This window comes from Protomyctophum bolini (genome assembly GCF_963924005.1).
Source record: "Protomyctophum bolini genome assembly, chromosome: 17".
Taxonomy (NCBI): domain Eukaryota; kingdom Metazoa; phylum Chordata; class Actinopteri; order Myctophiformes; family Myctophidae; genus Protomyctophum; species Protomyctophum bolini.
In genome coordinates this window covers 27870974-27893988 of record NC_137878.1, presented here as the reverse complement: position 1 = coordinate 27893988, position 23015 = coordinate 27870974, and the positions used below count along the sequence as shown (strand labels likewise).

General features: G+C 43.7%; 1 protein-coding gene across 1 annotated transcript in view; it reads left to right on the top strand.

Annotated features, from left to right (window-relative positions):
• The window catches only part of LOC308332204 (DENN domain-containing protein 3-like), a 33434-nt gene extending 13751 nt beyond the window's left edge, over window positions 1-19683 (top strand). The window contains exons 15-30 of the mRNA XM_080787938.1: window positions 142-356; window positions 872-1031; window positions 1901-2057; window positions 2666-2888; window positions 4408-4487; window positions 5323-5502; window positions 6387-6557; window positions 7713-7842; window positions 8163-8270; window positions 12334-12434; window positions 14114-14268; window positions 14489-14555; window positions 14937-15009; window positions 16350-16462; window positions 16901-17038; window positions 17503-19683. Coding sequence (XP_080644064.1) covers window positions 142-356; window positions 872-1031; window positions 1901-2057; window positions 2666-2888; window positions 4408-4487; window positions 5323-5502; window positions 6387-6557; window positions 7713-7842; window positions 8163-8270; window positions 12334-12434; window positions 14114-14268; window positions 14489-14555; window positions 14937-15009; window positions 16350-16462; window positions 16901-17038; window positions 17503-17697 — 2266 coding nt within the window. The 3' untranslated portion in view covers window positions 17698-19683. The remainder of the gene's footprint in view (window positions 1-141; window positions 357-871; window positions 1032-1900; window positions 2058-2665; window positions 2889-4407; window positions 4488-5322; window positions 5503-6386; window positions 6558-7712; window positions 7843-8162; window positions 8271-12333; window positions 12435-14113; window positions 14269-14488; window positions 14556-14936; window positions 15010-16349; window positions 16463-16900; window positions 17039-17502) is intronic.
• The last annotated feature ends 3332 nt before the right edge of the window (window positions 19684-23015 follow it).

Genomic DNA, 23015 nt, shown 5'->3' with positions numbered 1-23015 from the left:
GAAGTTTGTTAGTTAGGATTCAATGTAATGTAATGTAATACTTAGTTAATCCTCTCCTCTCCTCTCCTCTCCTCTCCTCTCCTCTCCTCTCCTCTCCTCTCCTCTCCTCTCCTCTCCTCTCCTCTCCTCTCCCCTCCCCAGGAACCGTGCTATGACAGAGTCCCCTAGGCGTCCCCCCATGTCTGAGTTGTCCAGAAGTGGTTACAACAGCTGCACCAGCCCTGAGAACAGGCTGAGCGGGAGGCTGGGTGCCAGCATGCCCAACCTGAACCATGCCCAATCTTCCCCAGAAAACACGCTGCTCGCCATTAACTCCAACAGACCTGCCTCTCTGAGGAAGATGACACCTGACGCTGGTTAGCACTGAGGGGCTGATGGGTGGTGAACACACGGAATGATGGGGAGGGAGGAAGGGACAGACAGACAGACAGACAGACAGGGGGGTGGGGTGGGGTGGGGGCAACCTCTTTAAACTGGATACAGTGTGAACTGTTTCCCGTGGTTGGTGGTGCCAGCCACTCGGCACTTCTCCAGATATATTAAATGTATCAGTGAATGTGACTACATAAGCTACAAATATATTAAATGTATCGGTGAATGTGACTACATAAGCTACAAATATATTAAATGTATCAGTGAATGTGACTACCGGTAAATAAGCTACAGATATATTAAATGTATCAGTGAATGTGACTACATAAGCTACAAATATATTAAATGTATCGGTGAATGTGACTACATAAGCTACAGATATATTAAATGTATCAGTGAATGTGACTACATAAGCTACAGATATATTAAATGTATCAGTGAATGTGACTACATAAGCTACAGAGAACCAATGAAGGAACCATTTAATTTGTCATTTCAGGTTTGAAGTCCCACCAAAAAGCTGTGAAGGTGTTCCGTCTCCCTGAGTTCCCCCCTCCGCTGGCCTATCACTATGTGCAGAACTATTACTCTGACATGGTTGCTTCCCTGGAGAAGGCTCTCAATGCTACGTCGCCCGATGACTCTGCACTGCTGGCCAGGTACTAGGGGAGGGAGGGGGAAGAAAACGAAAGCTTATTAAAAGTGAATAGAAATGGCTTTGTATATGACACAGTGCTTTATATCTTAGGTAGCAAAGGTTTACCTGGTCAACTGGTCAAAATATCTATATCTTACCTTCACACTTTTAGCTCACGGTACCAGTGTGACATCTTCATTACTGACTCTATCCTCTTGTAGTCGAGGATCTACAAATAAGCTTATGACTCATTCACTTTATACAAATTAAGAAATCGCACAAGTGAGCGGCGCTCTAATCAATTATTGACCTTATAACAAACCTTAGTTACGTCACCAAGAATGGTGGTCCCTTATTGGCCAAGGGATTCCACCGACATGCCGACAGACATCCGGACAGCCGATTTGCTCAGACACATATGACGTAAATTCTCCATTCATTGTCGATGACATTTAATGTTTGTGTTAAGACATAATCTACACACTATAGCTGTTTATAGGAGGGGCTAGCGCCCCTCAAAAATCAATCGGATAGCGTGTCATGTTTCCTTTTTCATGAAGCTTACATTCTGTGTTATTGGGAGCATGGATATGCTAAAGAAAAATAACATGTCCTTTAAACGGACAAGATGCATGAGATCCACTGAACAAAAGCTTGGCATCTCGGCCGGGTGACGGAGTAAATTTATTTTTCAAGATTATAAACCTACCACTCTACCCAGGAGATAAGCACTCAAAGAGGACTTGTCTCAACAGGCATTTAGATATAATCCTTATATCCCACTGGAAATGAATTCAGCACAATTCCTTAATTTCCATTGCACCAGCAAAAAATGTTTTATACTGAGGAATGTAATGTAATCTCTCTAGCAATCTCTCTGTGTTTGTCCAGGTACCACTACCTCCGTGGTTTGGTAAACACAGTGTGCAACAGGCGTCTCGATGCCTTGGAGGACTTCCAGAGTCTTCATAAGACGGACTCGGACATCTTCCCTTCTCAGATGGTCAAGTCCCTGGTTGACTCTCTGCCTGATAATGAACGCTTACAGGTAGGGTCAGAGTCCTATCATAGTATAGTAGTAGCCTACATACTGTCAGTGTTCATAGTTCTGTCCGCCAGGCCCGAAGGCAGGGCTGCAGATATTGTTTTCGCCCCTGTGTGTACGCTCCTTTTACATGCTGCCGGTAGGCCAAGTACTGTAGCTCAATCCTGAATCCTGAATATTTTACAAATCGGCCTCATGTTTGTGAAATTATTTTTACATGCTCTCTGGAGTCATGTAATAAAACCGTATCGCATCGAAATTAGTTTTTTTTGCCACTCAGTAAGCGTTACCTGCATAACCTCCGGGTGTGATGATGGTGTCACACGCATACCCTCTATTGCAGGATCTTCATAGATATAGAAAGCTATAGAAAGAGGATGTTGTGTGTATTACAGTATGTTTCCATCCACTCATTCATTAACTTATTAATTTATGGTGAATGACTATGACAATGGCCATACATTACTGATTAGCACAATACTTACCTGACCCACAACAATGCACTGTGACTTAGGCTTTTTTCCACTGTGACGTTATTGTGCCTGTTTTGTACAGTATGTCCCTCGATGGTGGTGGTGTTGATGATGATGATGATGTTACTTAACTCACAGGCTGACAGACGCCCCGAAATAAAACGCCTCATCATTCGCCTCAAGCGGGACCAGGAGCGGGAGCGCGCGCGCCATGGAAACGACCAGGAGGACGGTGCCGTGAAGCGTTTCAAGCTGACCAATAAGCACATGCAGCTGGAGGAGTTTGTGAAATATGTCCAGGAGTCCGGCATCGTAAAAGACCAAGGAACCATTCACAGACTGTTTGAAGCTCTGACCGTAGGTAGGTTTCGTGTGTGTGTAATCACACATCCATTCCACAGGTTAATCATTAACTCACTTGTTCTTCAAGGCTTTGTTTGTAGGACAATCCGTTGTCCTACAAATAAAGCCAAATAAAAGGTTCCTACAGCCAACAGAAAAAGTATGACATTAGTTATAAATATAATAATAACCCCCCCAGTGGCCATGCAGTATGCTCAGAATATCACTAGGAAAATGTACTACTAGTAGTAGTATGTAGAAAACTAATAGTGACTACTAGTAGAAATAATAGGCCCTCCTATTACTATACTACTCCCTAGATTGTATTTGGATACCAGCATTTGATAATATTTACCAGGTTGTATTTGATTATAATGTACTATGAGCCAGACTGGTGGCTTTAGGTATTGTTGTGCAGGTTTCTTTGCGACCCCATCACTGCCTCTTGCGCAGCATTTCTTCAGGAAGGAAGGAGAAGGGGATTGCTTATCTTATCTTTCTGTTATGGGAAAGAAGCTGTCTTTATTCTCTTTGGATGTAGTGAAAACACGTCCAGCAATCCTTCCTTCCTCTTTCCTGCTCTGTAGAGAGACTGGGCTGGAGAGAGTTTCCTCCCCTTTAGCGATGTCATGTGTACTGAAAGTAAATCATTGACATGTTTGTGCGCATGTGTGTGAGAGTCGGCATTCTATTTATGACATGTTTTACTACTGTGAGCTGTACGATAGGTCCTACTAATGATCACATTACTATTTGCATTATTTAATGATGATGATGGTTCCTGTGATCCTGTGATTCCTGTCACATTTGCCTTTTCAAACAGTTTCTCAGTGAACCTGTTGCTATCTAATTGTATCACTTATCAGCCTGTTAGCATGGCTAGCTCCTGGATGTTAGCCAATCAAATCATTCCTACAATATGTTGGCAGTTTACATAGTTTGGTGCATGTGTGTGTGTGTGTGTGTGTATGTGTGTGTGTGTGTGTGTGTGTGTGTGTGTGTGTGTGTGTGTGTGTGTGTGTGTGTGTGTGCGTGTGCGCGCGCGTGCGTGTGTGTGTGTGTGTGCACATGCGTGCGCGCAGCCGTGCGTGCACGCTGGGGGGCATGGACATGGCATCTGTATGAAGTCATTGTTGTCACACAGTTTATCCGACTATACTAAACCGGCAATTGCTTTGTTACCAACAGTAGAAGTCTGTAGATGTGCTGAGTAGGCTGAGCACACAGCTACAGTATGGTGGGTGTACAGAGAGTCTGTATGAAGTCATTGTTGCCACACACAGATCTACTCTGTAGCTCCCAACTGAGGACTTGTGGTTGTACTGGCAATTTCCCAGGTGTGAGTGTGGGGGGGAATGAGTGTTGTGGAGCAGGGCGTTGCTGGAATGCCAGCTCTGCCAACCTTCCCTGGGTAAATAAAGGGCAAAATATAGGAAGTAACCTCTTGCTTTATTTGGTCTGTCACTGGTCACTATGTTTATTCAGTGTTTATATATTTTTTTATATGTGTATTGTTTTATGATCTGTCTGTATCCTAGGCCAGCAGAAGCAGGTCAGCCCAGATCTCTTCAGAGTGTTCTACACCATCTGGAAGGAGACTGAGACTGAAGCTCAAGAGGTTTGTCCTGCATACTGCAGTAGATGCTATTACACCATTGATTGATTAAATACTTTGTTAGTAAAAAATCACACCCGTGTGAACCGAGTAGTGCAACTCCCCTCTCTCTCTCTCCCCCCCCCCCCCCCTCCTCTCTCTCTCTCTCTCTCTCTCTCATTAGCAGGCAACAGTCTGTCAGCACTGTCTCTCTCTCTCTGTTTCTGCATGGTACAACGGTGCCCCTACTGGTACTCATACTGGTGCTCATTAACACATACATACATGAACACATACATACATAGGTGAACACATAGGTGTACACGGACATTGCTGGTTGTAGGAGTGGTTGCACCACTCAAAAAAAATATATATATAACACAGAAGTACGGTAAAAGTACGGTAAAACATTTGGGCACAAAAGAAGTCCTGTGGCCTGTTTCTATTGTTGGTCCTATGACCACTCACAGAGTGCAGCTCTGTCTGTGGTCTATGTCCGTGTGGACATTCACAATATCCTGGATGTGAGTCATCTCTTAATCCTACCCTCTCCTTTAAACAACATCTCTGTCCTCGTTTAACATCCTACGAGAAAGTTCATTACGTCCACCCGGTGTCTTTGTACATTGAGCTTTACGTTTTAAAGTGTCTTTGATGACCAGAGTTGACATTCAAATAAATATCGATACAGTTTGGACTAATTTGAACATGTGATCAATTACAGTACAGTGTATGGATCAACCTCGGTATGTGCTACAGCTAGACTGTTACAGTGTTACACGTACCAACTGCTTGCGCCACCAGTGTGCCCCTAAAAATACTTCTACCATATTGACTACCATTGATTTTTTTCCCCCAGCTGTGTCTGCCATCCTCTGTCCTGGAGCACCTGGAGCCCAGCGAGTGCGTGTTCAAAGTGTCGTCCTCGGTCAAGACGAGCCGTGGCGTGGGGAAGATCGCCATGACCCAGCGGCGGCTGTTCCTGCTGACCAACGGACGGCCTGGATACGTGGAGGTGGCACAGTACAGAGACATAGAGGTCAGTACAGAGACATAGAGGTCAGAATAGACACAGTACAGAGACATAGAGGTCAGAATAGACGCTGTAGGGTTGGGTGCAAATTGGGGGGGGATGGAGAGAGGTCTCTCGATGGGGAGGAAAGACGAATAAACTAGATAACGGTGCACTGAGTTTGTACAGTGCCGTAACGAGGGGGAATATATCAAGCTACACTGTAATAGCAAGAGGTCTTTTGCCACCATATGGTCTAGTTTTCTCTCTGACTGTAGTGGTAGGCCATTCAGTTAGGGGTCTGCAACCTTTTTCACATGCTGTGCCATGTTTTCATTTTTGTGATAGTCAGTGTGCCATTTATAATTATGACAAAATGTAATATTCCCAGCTGATTTTGATTGTCCATTATAGGATACACATGACAAGCTTAGAAATATTTTCAGGATGTAATGATCATTAAAGTCAGAACAGCAACCCACCTTAATTTAACTGACTAAACTTGTTTTGGAATATTTAATTATAAAATAAAATAAACCTCACATTTATACCAGTGTGCCAGTGATCACCCTCCCCTGTGCCAATGTTGACACCCGTGCCTAAGGTTGCCTATCCTTTGTTTTCACGAACTTAAAGATAACCTGCCCACAGGAATTTGTGGGTGAGCTCCATGTTATTCAAAGGATGATGAGTGGTGTTAAAATCCATTATCAAGAGAATAACCATTTTACAAGTGCAGCTTTCTTCATAAAATTGGTTACCCCCCACCCCCACCCCTCATTTGATCAAAATTATATTTTCACTCTTCTGCATACAACATACGTTCAATTGCTCTCTTCTTTCATCCATCCATATCCCTATTTCTTTCCCTCTCCTTCATCTTTGTTTGCATTCTCTCCTGGCGTGTTCAGGAGGTGAAGGTGTCGTCCGCTCCGTTCCTGCTGCTGCGTATCCCCAGTCTGAAGCTGCGTGTGCGTGACAGGAAGGAGGCGTTCGAGGCCAACCTGAAGACCGAGACCGAGCTCTGGAACCTCATGGTCAAGGAGATGTGGGCCGGACGCATCCTGGCTGACCAGCACAAGGTAAAATCAATACTGCTCGTGTTCTGAAATATTACTATATTACAATACATAAAAACATCATCAGGCTTGGGTATCAACGTGGACTCTCTCTGTACTGGTATTTGGACGTTTCTGGCATGTATTTAAATGCACTGTGAGTGCTATTAGTATTGCTAGCTTGATAAAGAGCCCAGGCAGGTGCAGCCTGGCTGTGTGGAGACTGAGGAGGATGCCTTATGCACACTTAAAGCAGTGGTTCTCAACCTTTTCACGCTGTGACCCCCCAAAATAATCATATTGGAACTGGGGACACCCCCGCACCCTGACAAGAACTTAGAATGTAGGAGTTGAGGCGTCTACAAGCTCTACAACGCACCCACACAGAGAGAGAGAACCTTTGTGGGTTTGCGTTCTTTAAAGCATAGCTGAACTACACATGCACGCACAATGAGTTTCCCCTATGAAACCAGATGGTATCATTTAGTAAAAATCTGTGTAGGTAGCATATCTCCTCTCTCTCTCTCTTCTTCTTTCTCTCACTCATTTCATGCCCTTTCTCCCCAGTTTCCTTGAGTTTCTCTCTCAGTTCCTCTGATGTGCTTCTGTTAATGTTCAACACATGTCAGTCATTCAGTGAGCCTGCTCTGAATGTTAGGAATGTTCACCCACCACAGCTAGCCAGTCTAACCAGCTTGATGAGATACAGTACACCGTGTAAAACCCTGAGTGTGACGTTGTACATTTGTATGCTCTTGGAGTTGTCACAAATAAATAAATAAACACCTCACATACACACAACAAATAACACAAGCTCTGTCTGTCTGTCTCTCTCTTTCTCTCCCAATTCAATTCAAAGGGCTTTATTGGCATGAGAAAATATTTGCCAAAGCAAAAAGTAGAACAACAGTACTGTCCTCGCTACATGTACATTAGTGTACATTAGTGCCATTAAATTACATTAAATAAAATTACATTAGTGCCATTAAATTAAATTACATTAGTGCCATTAAAGGGCAGAACAGTCAGAGTATCTAATAGATCAATTTCTATGTACCGAGGTCATACCCACAGTATGTTTTGGTCTTTAAGGTGATTGTGTTCCATTTGATATCCTTCTGTAACAGCAGCTCATAAATCTCTTCATATACCCCCCTCCCCCTCTCTGTATCTATCCAGGACCCTCAGTACATGCAGCAAGCTCTAACCAATGCCTTGTTGATGGACGCAGTGGTGGGGAGTCTTCAGAGTAACAAGGCCATCTACGCTGCTTCTAAACTGGGCCACTTTGACCGCATCAAAATGGAAGGTAGATATTTTACCAGGAAGTCCGACAAGAGAGAACTAGCCTGACAATGTTCATCATAGTGTTGATTATTTTAGTTTAATGTCTTTTTGAAGCCTACCCGTCAAAGTCCAGGCAGTTTATTGCACTCTGCAATATCTTCAAAGCATTATTATATTGTTTTACTGATCTTCAGTCATGCACTAATTGGCACTCTTACCTACCCACTGTACCCATTAGCCAATTTGAATATAGGATAGGATAAGTACATTTGCGCATCGTCAACACCATTGTGTGTGTGTGTGTGTGCGTGTGTGCGTGCGTGTCCTTCTGTCTGTCTGCAGTACCTATGATGGTTCCCAAGACGACTTCAGAGACGCTGAAACACAAGATAAACCCTTCACTGGAGCTAACTGCTCCACAAGCTGTGGATGTGCTGCTGTACACACCAGGTACACACACACACACACACACACACACACACACACAGACTCTCTATGCACATTCAATACACTTCACCAACAGTACCAACTAGGGTTTAATATTTTCCCGGATTTGGCTCATTTTAAATCCCGGGAATTTGCGGACCTTTTCCCGGGCTCCCGCGGGAATTCCCGTCAGAAAAAAAACAAAAGAGAAGGGTAAAAAAGTGCCCACCAAAATGCATTTATATGTATAGATACTTCATATGTTCAATAGAATTGATATTTTTTGGTTGAAAACGTTTTATTTGAACGAAATATGAACATATAGCCTGCAATAAAATAATGTTATAGGCCTACTACGCTATTCAGAAAACGTGACACAAGGAGTTTGCACTAATGGGACTGTCGAAGCACGAGGGGGTGGGGGGGAATAAACGACCTCACGTCTTTCTTTCACATTTAGCTATAGGTCTTTCACCCTTTGAGCAGTGCTGCTGGGTCCCCTTCTCCACTGCAGATAATGTGATCATCCCGCTTTGTACTTTATGAAAAGTCCGATTGGGTGTTAAAATAGCCAGCACGGCCAGTGCGCAGCACAGCACACTGATGATTAGTGATTATTAGAGAGAGAGAGAGAGAGAGAGAGAGAGAGAGAGAGGGGCTGCGTGCTGGTGGTTACTATATAAAACAAATTGTAGCCTATACTCATCTTTGTTTGTGTTCCGTTTCACGTTATTCGCTGACTGCTGAGTGACGCACACATGCAGGCAAAAGCCAAAAGGGGTTTAGAAGTGACAATGTCCATCACGGGGAAAGTATCCTCCTCGCTCCGTCCGTCGGTAAAACCCTCCTTTTAATACTCTATGGGTAAAACACACTTCTCAGTTCTCACAGAGACTGATTAGGCTAAATGATTGACAAGTGCAGCAGCTTTGTCAATCTTTTGTTTTTGCCAACGGCTGATTCGGTCTGGTTATTAGCCAGGCTAGCAGCTTTAGGAGCGTGCCTGAAGATGTCCAACACAGTTCTGGAGAGAGTGACTCGGTGCTTTGCCTGTCCAGCGCAGACAGGAAATTATACGTTCTCCTCAGACATTCATTATTTTTGCTAAAGTGTATAATAAGCTCTGTATCTGGTTAATTGCGGGAGGATGCAGGATTCGCGGAGTCCCGCTGATTTTATCTTGACCGCCCGTGTCCGCCCGCAGGTATTTAAATACCGCCCGTGCCGCAAACATTTACGTTGGGTCCCGCTGACTCCCCGTTACAGCCCAGTGTGATCCATAATTCCATATAAATATCATCAAACATGTTTGAAAATGATGGGAGGGTTCAGATTGGACATTTGAGCACTCATAGATCAGCTGGGGAAAGAACGTGCACTGTGTGAAAACTCCTTTAGTGTAATTTCTAACAAGAAAAAACAACACCTCCGGGATGACGGGTCCCGAAGAAATTTTCGGTCGGGAATTTGCGTGCCCTATAACCGGGAGGCCCGGGATCCCGGCATTAAACCCTAGTACCAACTGATACAAAATACAACCACATAAAGGTGAAACTCACAGTCATAAACAGTTACACGCTATTCTCTCTCTCTCTCTTTCTGTCTCACAAACACACACACACACACACACACACACACACACCCCTCCTTTGTTTGTCACGTGACCCAGTTACGTCTTTAGTATTCTGTTGTCACTATGACTACAAGTGTCTGGTTGCATTCTCTGTGACTGACTGTTCTGATTTGGTCTTAGAGCTCAACACACGCACAGTCACACACACACACACACACACACACACACACACACACACACACACACACACACACACACACACACACACACACACACACACACACACACACACTCACACAGATAACACTTGATGTGCTGTACAGTACTGTATATACAGTCCAACTATAACATATACAGAGACTAACGAACACGATTAAGCGCCATAGACAGCCTGTGTTCATAACACCACTCCCTTCTTTGTCCTGTCATTTCCTTTATGAGCCAACTAACTCGTATAGAAAATGGAGAAAGACATTCATTGTCCCGTCGACAAGGAAGATAAATAATCTTTTGAGAATCTCTTGAGATTCAGACTTGGCTTCAAGTAAAATCCATTGTTATCTTAACTTGGATATAGGTCATTTGATATTTTACACTCTCAGAATTAAACACTGGCTTTTGCTGTATGCCCTGGTAAATAACTTGTTTGTGTATGAATACACATTCATACAGCGTTGTTGTTCCATGGGTTAAATATTTCTACTGCTCACTCTGTGAATACCTGGCCTCCAGTGTGTGCACACAACCCCTAAATACTAGTGCCTCTGCTTGCATGCAATGTACATTTACTGTTTGAAATGTAATGCAACTTCATGGCTTTGGAAACCATATCATGCTCAGCGTTTATTATATGCCGTGGCGTGGCGTCCACTGTCGACGAGGTGGCCTGGGGTGACATAGGCCACCACTGTGCCAGCCCAAGTGCCACCCGATTACACATTTTGGTCATTCGGAAATCGAAAGTTCACTGCACTGACTGACCGGTTTTCTGAGTGTCCTAACATTTGTGACAGGACAACAATGCTGGTAAGATTAAGTTTCATTGCAAAATGCCATGCTTGTATCTTCTTTGCCACTGCACGTGCACGCTCCAATAGGGCCACTCCAGACCAAACCGTCTGGACATGCCACTGATGTTGCCACCTCACCTGACAGTGTGTGTGAGGACGTCACGTAACACATGCAGAGGAAGGAGATATTCAGTTCCCGGTTTCCCATTTCCGGATTCCAAAACGGCCACTCTACCTCCTGAGCCGATGCCGCCCACCCGCCCCTATGCTCTGCGGTCATTGACATTATCCTCATGATCTTTATGCACTGGACATGGTCACCAAATCTAAGACACACACATGCATGCACGCCCGCACACACACACACACATGCAAGCACAAAGCACCCAAACATACAGGCAGAAATGCCCACTCATGCATACACATGCATATAAGAGTATTCATATTGATAATGCACATAGACGCTCAAAGATATTATGTGACGCATAACCGCCAACACACGCACACACATACACATACACACATGCGTGCGCAGACCGCAGTCACGGACGCACACAAAGTAGTGGTCACTGGTCAGTTCTTCATATAGGAGTCATCACTTTGGGGGTTTGTAAAGAACAAGTGTTGCTATTCATTTCCTCTTAGTCTCTCTGGTCTGAATGTAGGTCACTGAACCGAACACTTGGCAGATGTCCAACTCTCCTACTTTCTCTTTCTCCCTCTCTCACACTCTCCGTCTCTCTCTCTACCTCCTTTCCACCTCTCTCTTCTTCCTCATTATTACTTCTTCCCTTTTCTTTCTTCCACTCTCTCTCCACCTTTCTCCATTTCAACTTTTCTCACTCTCCTTCCCAACAGTTTTCTTGCTACAGGGCTCTCCCCCCTTCATGCTTGTATCCCGCCTTTCTTTCCTCGGTCCCTCAGTCCACTCCTCCTGCAGTCTCCCTCTCTTCCTCCACTCCCGCTCATTCAAATGAAACACAGGATGTTACTTTCGTTTGTTTTTTTCCAGAGGCGGTTTTTAAATAGCCGTTGGAATATGCTGGCTGGAAAGACGGCCGTTAGGTCAGGGTGGAGTCTAAGGGTGTCCAGGGTTTAGGGTGGAGACACAGTATGAATCATGGAGTGAAGAGTGCCCCTATAGTATGTTTACTCTACCGTTTAATTTGTTAAAAAAAACACAAAGTCACTCTAATAACTCAAATATGACAGTGTTCTAATTTTGTGCTCTGATTTTTTCAAGCTTACGTGTGGCAGTCGGACAGCCTTTCCAGTAGAATGCATGCAGAGAACTCCCCCTGTCTGTGGTGCAGTTCATTTGAAATTATCTTTTAACTTGATATTTACAGCTTGCGCTGCTCCAATATGTCACTTTGGTATTTGTGGGTCACAAGTTCATGATAAGGAACTGTGAAGTGGGAACTAATTGATAACAAGGAATGCAATTCTTTGTGCTTGTGCGTGTGCTTGTGCGTGTGCTTGTGTGCGTGCGTGTGCGTTCCAGGTCAGCTGTGGGTGTCGTTAAGCGGGGGAAAGGTGATGGTGTATGATGCTTCTAGCTGGTCGCTGACACACACCTGTATACAAGTTGGGAGAGCAAGAGTGGTAAGAACATTAAAGACATGAATCCACACGGCTGTGAACGTTTAACGTTATAACAATGCTGCCCACCAAAAAATAACTGTTTTCCAAATAGAAATCTTTGGTACATTTCAGCCAGCATATAAAGAACCAACATGGAAACAATCAGTCCAGATAAAAAAGTGACTCAAACCCAACAGAGGCAGCGTTAACTATGGGACAGCCATGTCAGCTTATAGGTTATTTAAGTTGAAGGCTATGGGTAAATGGAGTTACGGTTGGCTGTAATGTACTGAAGGACTTCAGGGTACTGTGCTAATTCATCTTGCTCTGCTTTCATAACGTTACTCAAGTCACATGAAATACGTTAACTCCTATGTATGGGTGTGTGTGTGCATGCACAGGGGGTAAAAACAACAATTTATCACAGCTGCCTACCAGGTCATACACAGCGTATATCTGGGCCATGCAGCAGCATTTCTACAGTGCTGTGAAAGTTATGGAGGAAAAAGCTGCAATCCGGGTTTATTTTCATGATGATTTATGATGATTATGAGATTTTACAAATAAACAGAAAAAACAAACGACAACAACAGAATACGTATGCATGGACATATGTATATGTATATATATATGTATGAACACAAAAACATAATATAAAACAAGGAAAGACAAGATAAACAAATACAAATAAATCTAATTAAAAGTTTAAATTAGTTTACACGACCAAACACACAGCATCATCAACCGTATCATATGTATACTAATACAGTAAACAATCAAAAGGGCATTGCCTGACCATGGATCACATCAAGGACCTGCAACATGACACGTTCCACTTCCAATCATATTTATCTAACTGATTATTCATCTTAAAAGATAACTTCTCCAAAGCAGCCACAATACCAAGCTGAGTGAACCATACATGTGCTGGAGGTAAATCCTCAGACTTTGTTTGTTAATGCTGTATGAATCCAGTCAGCTAGAGGTGCAGGGAGGTGTTTTAATGGCGATGGATCACCCAGAATAAAGAGAGCAGGTGTAAGGAATATCCTGGTTTGTGATTTGCATTATATTCTCATGAATAGCACACCATAGCGTCTGTACCCTAGGGCACTCCCACAATACATGTGTACCGGGGTCCTCACAAATCCAGCTGGATTGCTGGATTGGTTATTGTGCCAAACACTGTGTAAACTGAGTTGTGTTTGGGTTTGGAGGGTATATCTGTGAGTCTATCTGGAGGGAATTATATTTTCCAGTATTTGTCATTAAAGAAATGGCCAACACTGGTATTTACTGGCCTACTGGATACAAAATAAAACCGTAAACAGCTGATCCTTTTTTCCGGTCTTAGCGTTGATAATTGTGACGGCTGAAATCAATTTGGCACGCCCTACAAAATCAAACCTCGCCCTCGTTTTTGCGACATGAACAACCAAACAACGTATAGAAAGCATAGTTATATGATGTTAAAAATGTTTCTCCTCCTCGCCTAGTCACACATTATTAAACAACAGAGCCACCTAGTGGAGAGGTTAGCTATAGCATAGAGAGCAGTTCTTTTAGAAATACTTAAATTGTTAAATTGTCAATTTAAATGTAATGCAATCGAGACAGCCCTACTTTTAGTTTTTTGTGACCTTTCTCTCTCTCTCTCTCTCTCTCTCTCTCTGTCTGTCTCTGTCTCTCTCTCTCTGCAGAACTGTATGCTGGGTGTGGATAAGGACCAGGTGTGGATGGGCTCTGAAGACTCTGTGATCTACATCATCAGCATGGTCTCCATGGTGTGTAACCGACAGCTCACTGAGCACAGGGCTGAGGTCACTGGACTGACTCTGGCCACTGACAAATACAGGTACGTTGGATATTCAAAAATATAGCAGATCTACAAGCTCACCGTGCGTCAAGCTTGTACATCCGCTATTTTTGAAAGCTTTTAGACAAATCTTGAAAGTACTGATTTTAGAAGGCATTTGTAGAGTGGGCCTCGGGTCTTAATGGGTTAAGTAAAGTTGCTCTGGGTAAAAAATTTACGGTCAGCGAAATGGTAACAATGTAAACGTGTGACCCTCCAGCCAGAAGGTGGCGTACTCCTGCAGTGCTGAAGGAAGTGTCATGCTGTGGGACGTCCCCACGCTGCAGGTCAGTTTGGATAACGATCACCTGCTCCGTGTTTTTTGTTTCTAATGTAAAAATGCATTTATATAGCTTTTTATCCGAAGCGCTTTACATAGATTGTGCATTACATTCACCCATGCATACAATGGCGGAGGAAACCATGCAAGGCACCAACCTGCACATCAGGAGCAATTAGGGGTTGAGAGACTTGCTGAAGGACACTTCGACACTAACTCCGGCGGAGCCCGGGGTCGAACTGGGAACCTCATGGTTCCTAATTCCGGCTGCTCTACCGGCCACTCTACCCCCTAAACCACTCCCTGTATGCTCTCCCCCAGGTGGCTCATTGCTAGCTCGGCTATCTGTCATAAAACAATGACACGTGTTTTTGTTTTTCCTCTAAAGGTGAAGAAGCAGTTCCGTCTGTCCTGCGGTCGTCTGTTGTCTGTCCATAACTATAACGGAACCCTGTGGTGCTGTGAGTTACACACATACTGTACATAATACACAAACAACCATGCTCAACACTAACACCAACACACATACACTATGTAGTATCTCACACACTGGGCCTTTTCCACTAAGCTCGGGTCTGCACATATTTTGTACACATGCACATTTCCGCAACTGATTCTGATTCATCAAATCTCTTTTTTCCCTACATTATGGAGGACATATACTAAAACTCACATTTGCTCGGGAGCAGTCTTACAGTATATGCCTCAAACACTTTTGTGCATGTTATTAGAATGCCTCAGTAACTTTATTATATCCTTTCCGCATTTTATCAGCCTAGTATTTGGTCGTGGAGGTTTTTCTTTGTAAACGTTTTATTCTCATTACGCATGAGAGTATTACTTTATTAATGTTCAGCCGATCCATCGTGCAATTGAGCTACTCGCTTCCAGACAGAGCGGTTGCACGTTGTCAATGCGGTGCGACACAGACGAGATCTGTTTTTTTGAGGAGAGACGGATTTGAACTTACAAATTCTTTCATGAATATGAAATATATGATATGATATAGTACATTATTGTCAGTCCACACTGAAATTTGTCTTGCGACCCAACAGCCAAGTATGCAGAACACATATACACACATTTGACATAACACAAAGAACAAGACAATTTACATACCGGTACATAATGACATGAAGACAAGAGCAATATCCACCGCCTAGATTACCCCGTGGCTAATCTAGGCTAATCGCACTTCAGATTGTGTTTAGTGAGAGTATGTAGCCACTTCACACACATTTACAAACAATTTATGAACATCTTAGTGAATGAGGCCAGGCCCATTATTGAGTGGGGCAACCAATCCCTTACGGAGCTATGTGGGTGGCTGGGTGGGTGGGTCTGAGCACGAAAACATCATGGTTGTTTTTCACCACCTGTGCGCAACCTAACACAAACACACACGCACATATTAACTGTATATATGATGATTTTGGGTGTGCCAGTACAGTACAGTACAGTACAGTAGAGGGTACAGTAGAGGGACCCCCACATGGTCATTTCTCAACCGTTTCGGACACGGGGCGGAACCCTGGGCCCCTGGGCGCGTTCCTGGGGTCTGGATGTTCCGGGGACTCCCCGGGGACCCCCACACGGTAACTCTGTCATTTCTCTACCGTTTCGGACGTGGGGCGGCTCGCCGGAACCAGGCCGGCACCCTGGGTGCGTTTCTGTGGGTCTGGAACGCCCCCCGAGGACCCCCCACACGGAGTTGCACCACTCACTTCACACGGGTGTGATCTATTATACAGTATTGCACAGTATTGCACACATTCTTACACTCTCTCTCTCTCTTTTCCAGGTTCTAGTGACAGTATAATGGAGGTATGGAGAAATGGTTCATTAAAACATCGGCTGAGTCTCCCTGAGCAACAGAAAGCATCAACATTTAGCTCTATGCTGCTGTTACCTGAGGTAGAATACGCACGCACGCACCCCATTTCTGCAATCTGCAGACCTCTCACAACTGACTTATTGACATTACAGAGGCTTCCAAAAATGAACACAAGCTGTTTACATTTGTAGGCAAGCTGTATAATCACATCCTTACGACGTTGGTACGCACGTTACGTTGGTAAGGAATGCCTCTTCCAGACTGTGGTCAATTGCACATACTCATTATTGTTCATGAACATGTCAGTTGAAACACAAATGTGCTTAATACATTTTGTCACATACTGTATGTATATTCCCTTCCCTTATATACATACGTAGCAACCATTAAGAATATGTGACAGAGTTTCGGTAATTGTGGTCATGGTGAAGACAATATTAGGGTAATCTGGCTTTGACTGTAAAGGTGACTATCTGCATAATTTTTTTATATTGTGTGTGTGCGTGTGCGTGACACAGAGGGAAGAGCTGTGGAGTGTGTGCGTAGACTCCGGAGACGTGTGTGTCTGGCATCTGAAGGACAGTACCAAACCCTGCCACCGTGTGGTGTTACAGGACTGCGGTGGCTGCTCCTGCATGATCAAAGTGAAAAACCAAGTCAGTAGTACACTACACTACACTACACTACACTACCCATGATGCACCACTACACTACACTACACTACACTACACACACATGAAGCATCAACTGCTGGTGAAAATGTTTTAGTAGAAAAAATAAGAAATTCTCCAAACTCAGACGTTATAATATACTCAATATCATAAACGATAGTGACAGAATCGCCGGTGTGATTTGTTAATGTTTTGAACAAAGTTCTAAGATTTATCTATGGGGAAAATAATCTGTGTCCCAGGGGTAGAAGGAGTGCTGTCACGTACTCTATAGAGATATAACTTAATAAATGTACATAGGTCCTTAGCTTTTAATTAAGTTAACAATTGTAAACTAGACAGAAGCAATCAGAAACACACACACACACACACACACACACACACACACACACAACCACATCTGAGGAAGTGAACCCAAAACGATAATCAGTGTTGTTTGGTCTCTCCAGGTGTGGGTAGGCGGCGTGGGCCGCAGCTCTGCCAAAGGGAAGGTTTACATCGTGGACACAGAGCGCCGGCAGGTCCTCAAAGAGCTCCACGGCCACGGCGACCGAGTCACGGCACTTTGCTCCGCCGAGGACCGCTACACGCTCAGCGGAGCCGGCAAGCTGGACGGCAAGATCGCCATCTGGAAGGTGGAGTAGACTAAAGAGGTTCACGTGCCCCCTGCACTGCAGCCACGTTGTTGGGACCGCTCTTGTGATGTCGAGGGGGTTGTGTTGGGCTGTGTGTGTGGAGGGTAGATGGAACAAGACTTTCTGGGATGAGGTGATTCGTTCCTGCCAACATTTGGAGAGTGTCTGTCAGACTTGCGTGAGAGGACACCGGTGGGAAGTCTGGGATACGAGTGTAAGCACACTGGTCCGCATTGATTGAGGTGGTACTGTAGACTGTTAACTGTTGACAGTGGACAGAGGACAGAGGTCATCGCCATGTTGGTTTGTGGTGGACATTTTTGTCAACATTCCATTTAGCCACGGACATACAAAATGAGTGGACAAAAATAATACCAGAAACACATGAATAGATGAATGACCATAACAGGTCTGTAACTCTGAGAGTGTTCGAATGAAACCATTCGAATGTAATGATTCCATTCGAACACACTCAGGATTAAGGGAAATAAAACATTTGAGAACATACTAAATAATTGTCATACATATTCTATAAGAAAACATGGAGACTTGACATTCAGTATTACATTGGGTGTTATGATCAAAATAAGAACATTTTAATAATGGTGTGTATTACAAAATCTAAAATTTCCCACGGACAAGACCCCAGTCTTTGCCACGGACACATTTGTCCATGTACAGACATGTTGGTGACCCCTGGCCGTGGACTGTCTGTACTGTAGATGTAGGCTACTGTGCATCAGAGGCGTATCTACAATAAATCCAAATCCATTTTCTGCCTGGCCAAAATCCATACACTGAGGACAAAAACAAGACCTGAGAACTATTAGTGGCCAGCGGATTGGCCGTTGCTCGTATAGAGCGCGACCCTCAATCACCCATTCGAATGCAAATGCATGCCTTTCAGCCTTCTTCCTCCTACTGTCTGGCAGGTATATCTCTTTGGGGGACGACAATTAACAGATCTTGCCTGCCCAAAATGTCATTCTTGCCTGCCCAAAATGTAATTCCTGGAAACGCCACTACTGTGCATGGGAAGTACAACGTGAAGCCATAACGTGAAGGAAGAATGGACTTATGCAGAACCTGAAAACGGCCAAGTGACCAAGTCAATATCAAACAGTCATTCTTGCACTGTAAAATTTGGTGTAAGTTAACACTGATGATTTTACTTTTTATTAGAGACAAAAAGTGTATAGCAATTAACAAACCAGAAATGTAACTGGTATTTATTTATGTTGTACCGAACTCTACATTGTGTTAAATGAACACTCAGATGTTTGCTGTGTGTAATTATTTTGTATCTTTATACGATGTAGTTCTTAGTATTCATATTAGATATATAGTACCACCCCGGTAGTATGTATACTTTTGGTTATTTCTGGAGTTATATAACTAGAGAGGGAGGTAACTGTTTGCCACTTACATTAAGGAACACTAAAATGGTAAATGGTGCATTTACAGTATATAGCGCCTTTATCCAAGGTGCTTTACATAGATTGTGCATTACATTCACCCACATTCACACACTGATGGCAGCGGAAACCATGCAAGGCACCAACCAGCACATCGGGAGCAATTAGGGGTTTGGTGTCTTGCTCAAGGACACTTTGACAGTAACTCTGGGGGAGCCCAGGTTCGAACTGGCAACCTTACGGTTTCCATCCAGGCACTCTACCCCTGAGCCACCACCGCCCAAATGATCAGTCTTTAACGCTCATGGTCTGAAAAAATGCTAAATAGGAAATATGACATATACTCACTTTCAACATTTTTGTATATTACTATATTTATAAGCTGCACATAGTTGTTAATACTCTGTATATAATCTCTAAATACCCTCCTACGGGGAGGTAAACTATACAATAATACAGTATGTATTGCCCATGCATGTTGTACTGTAAACTATTCATTGCTTTTTTTTTTGTTAAATATTTGTCATAATGTGAACTGTGAAGTATGTATGTTTTTACAGACTTAAAAAATAAATAAGAAACTGTATATTGAGTGAACTGTGCTCACTTGACTTTGACCTAAGTAAAACATACAAATATTATAACACATACATACACCACGTGTGATTAACAGTTTGCAAAAGTACAGAGGTAGCCTACAGTTATACAATAATGCTGAAAGTATAACACAAAAAGGGATTGTGCATTTTATATTGCCACTTTGTAATCATGTTTTTATTATTATTATTATATTATATTATATTTTCAATTCATTAAGACAGACACACAATGCTATTTTCTACATTCTATGATACAATAATTATAATTATATACAATAAGGCTTATTTCGCTCACAAGATTTGGCAACACTCACTGCCCACAATGCATTGCGAATCACCCTTTGAAGTGAACCAGCGCTGTTTATTTACAATCTTCACGTGACGTCACACTTCACACAACTGCTTTGAACTAGGTACGCCGCACGCGGCAATGTATTCTACATCTAGCAATGGCAATGCATGAATGAAATGCATGCCATGTATCTAAAATGTATACATCTTTACACCACTAAATGGCAGAACAGATGTGTACGTTAGAAAGTTGATGGGTCTACTCTGTAGCCTATATAAGTTTTCTCATGTGAACCATGGCTAAAGTTTTCGCTAAGCTAAGCTAACCACAACAACACGCCTTGTGAGCGAGCTTGTTTATAAAGAATTGTATGATTGTATAGACTAAGTTTGGCCTTCATTTGTATATTTCATATGTATCATATCTGCCCTGGCCTTTGTTTGCAAAACACTAAAGGCAAACAGAAATGTTGTATTTGTTTACAATTTCCAAATGAGTGGAGTCCCCACTGGGACCCTTGAGGGGTTCCAGGGGTCCCCTAACACTAACACTTTATAGTGATTTATCTTATTGGGCTATTTGAAAATAGTCGATCAAAGAGCGTACAATGCATCGCGATGCGACGTGTTGTGAGCTTGTACATTTTTGAAAACTGAGATTTGGCATTAATGTGTGGTCCATGATATTGCTAATACGTTTATGTGTGCTCAATTATGTCTGTATGCAGGCTGCAGCTAACAAAGTCATTGTGATTGTATGTAATGATGAACCATTTTGAATGTCTGCCTCTGGATAAAGACTGTTTACTGTTGTACAACGTGGGGTGTTGCATTCAATACTTTGCTTTCTCTTGCAGATCCTTCCTACCTTACCTACCAACCTCTCCCAAACCACGTTTAATGTCTCTCTCTCCCCTTTCTCTGTGTCTGTGTTTTACTCATCAACATGAGTGACTCAAAAAAACTGTTCACAGACCTGGATAAGTTCATTAAGCAGCAAGAATATAATAAAATACTAAAAGATCTTGAGGACTTGATTCCACCCGACTCGCAATGGAGGGCACCCCCACCAGCAAAGAAGGCAAAGGTACTTCAGCCGACGGTGAGGTGGGTAAAGAGAGACAGCGATGGAAACGTCATCTATGCGAGGCCAAGCTCAAGCAGGAAACAGTCTAACCAGGGTCAGTATTGTTATTGCATTAAATATATGAGATCTAATGATTGTTCAGCCACTCAAATCAAGGAATACATGTTAATTGAAAGAGATACATTAAGGGTATGTACGGTACTACTATTGCATACAGTTACTTGAAGCAGTATAAAATACAATACAAGCTCATACAAGTTGCTGTCATGCTGGAGGAACGGTGGCTCAGGAGGTAGGGCAGCCACTGTGGAATCTGAAGTTTACCACTTCAAAACCCAGCTCCCCCTCAGGCCTGGGTTAGTGTCCACATCATTTTGGGAAAGACTCGTTATGGTTAGTGTAAAGTCTACTAGTCCTCCCAGGTTAATCAGGCTGCCACTATCCTTACAGCAAATAGGCCTTTTTAGTCTTATAAATGTTAATATGAACATTTTATTTTCCTGTTTACAGCTCGTCTGAGTCGGAAGGCTGATCCTGGTGGTAGCAGTCCAGAGGCTGATCCTGGTGGTAGCAGTCAGAAGGCTGATCCTGGTGGAAGCAGTCAGAAGGCTGATCCTGGTGGCAGCAGTCAGAAGGCTGATCCTGGTGGCAGCAGTCAGAAGGCTGATCCTGGTGGCAGCAGTCAGAAGGCTGGTCCTGGTGGTAGCAGTCAGAAGGCTGATCCTGGTGGTAGCAGTCAGAAGGCTGGTCCTGGTGGCAGCAGTCAGAAGGCTGATCCTGGTGGCAGCAGTCCGGAGGCTGATCCTGGTGGCAGCAGTCAGAAGGCTGATCCTGGTGGTAGCAGTCAGAAGGCTGATCCTGGTGGTAGCAGTCAGAAGGCTGATCCTGGTGGTAGCAGTCAGAAGGCTGGTCCTGGTGGTAGCAGTCAGAAGGCTGTTCCTCCCATGAAAGTTATTTCATGGCCCTCATGGGACCCAAACGTTCCCGTTGGTGTGTAATGTCATTAGCACAAAGCAATGCGTTCATATTATATTGTAATAATCTGGCATTGAGTTTAAATGTAAACTCAATGTAAGTTTAAATTTAGTTTAATTACATGTTGTTTTTTTGTTTTTACAAATGATTTAAACAGAGCAATTCCTAGAAGAGTTCCAGCACTCACTGAACATTGCCATGGCCTCGAGTGGTGTTCAGGAAGCACCACCCCCGCCACCTCCTTCGGCTTCCAACGACTGGAGTACACGAAAGCGCATTGCTCTGGAGAAACGGCAGGCGGCGAAACCACGGCTATTGAACGGTCTAGCAGCTAAAGAGAACGTCGGCCCACACACCTGCCAAGAGTGTGCCATCAATCCAGCCGCTGTCCGTTGCCATGACTGTCAACCACGCCCCTTCCTCTGTGCCCAATGTGACATCATCAGGCACACTAGTCGTGTGCTCCACAACAGAGATGCCATGGCTGCTGGGTTCTTCCAGCCATTGCCTCCAACCACTTGCATTGTGGATAAGGCTCCTTGCCGTTGTGGTAAGTTCCTTGTTTGTGAGTGTGAACCTTAACAAACATATTTAACTCTCTGACACGTTAAACTTGTTAGTTTGACCACCTAAACATTTTTTCAGGTGAAACCTGACATACAACAGGCCAGTTTTTATTAGCGACCTAGTCATGATTGACTGCCCCCTAAGCCAATGTGAGTCTGACCCCATACTGCCTAAGCCAATGGGAGTCTGAACCACTCATGTGGCCAATCGCGTAGTGGTGATCTAGTCATGATTGGCTGCTTCTTAAGCTATGCCACGCGCACCACGGAAGTCACTGCAACGCGGAGCGGACTTAGATATAACTATGGGAGCGGAGCGGCTGACAACAGCGGGCCAGCGGCTAATGTTATGAGCTGAAAGTACAGCAGTCAAGCCATAACAAATCACAGTGAT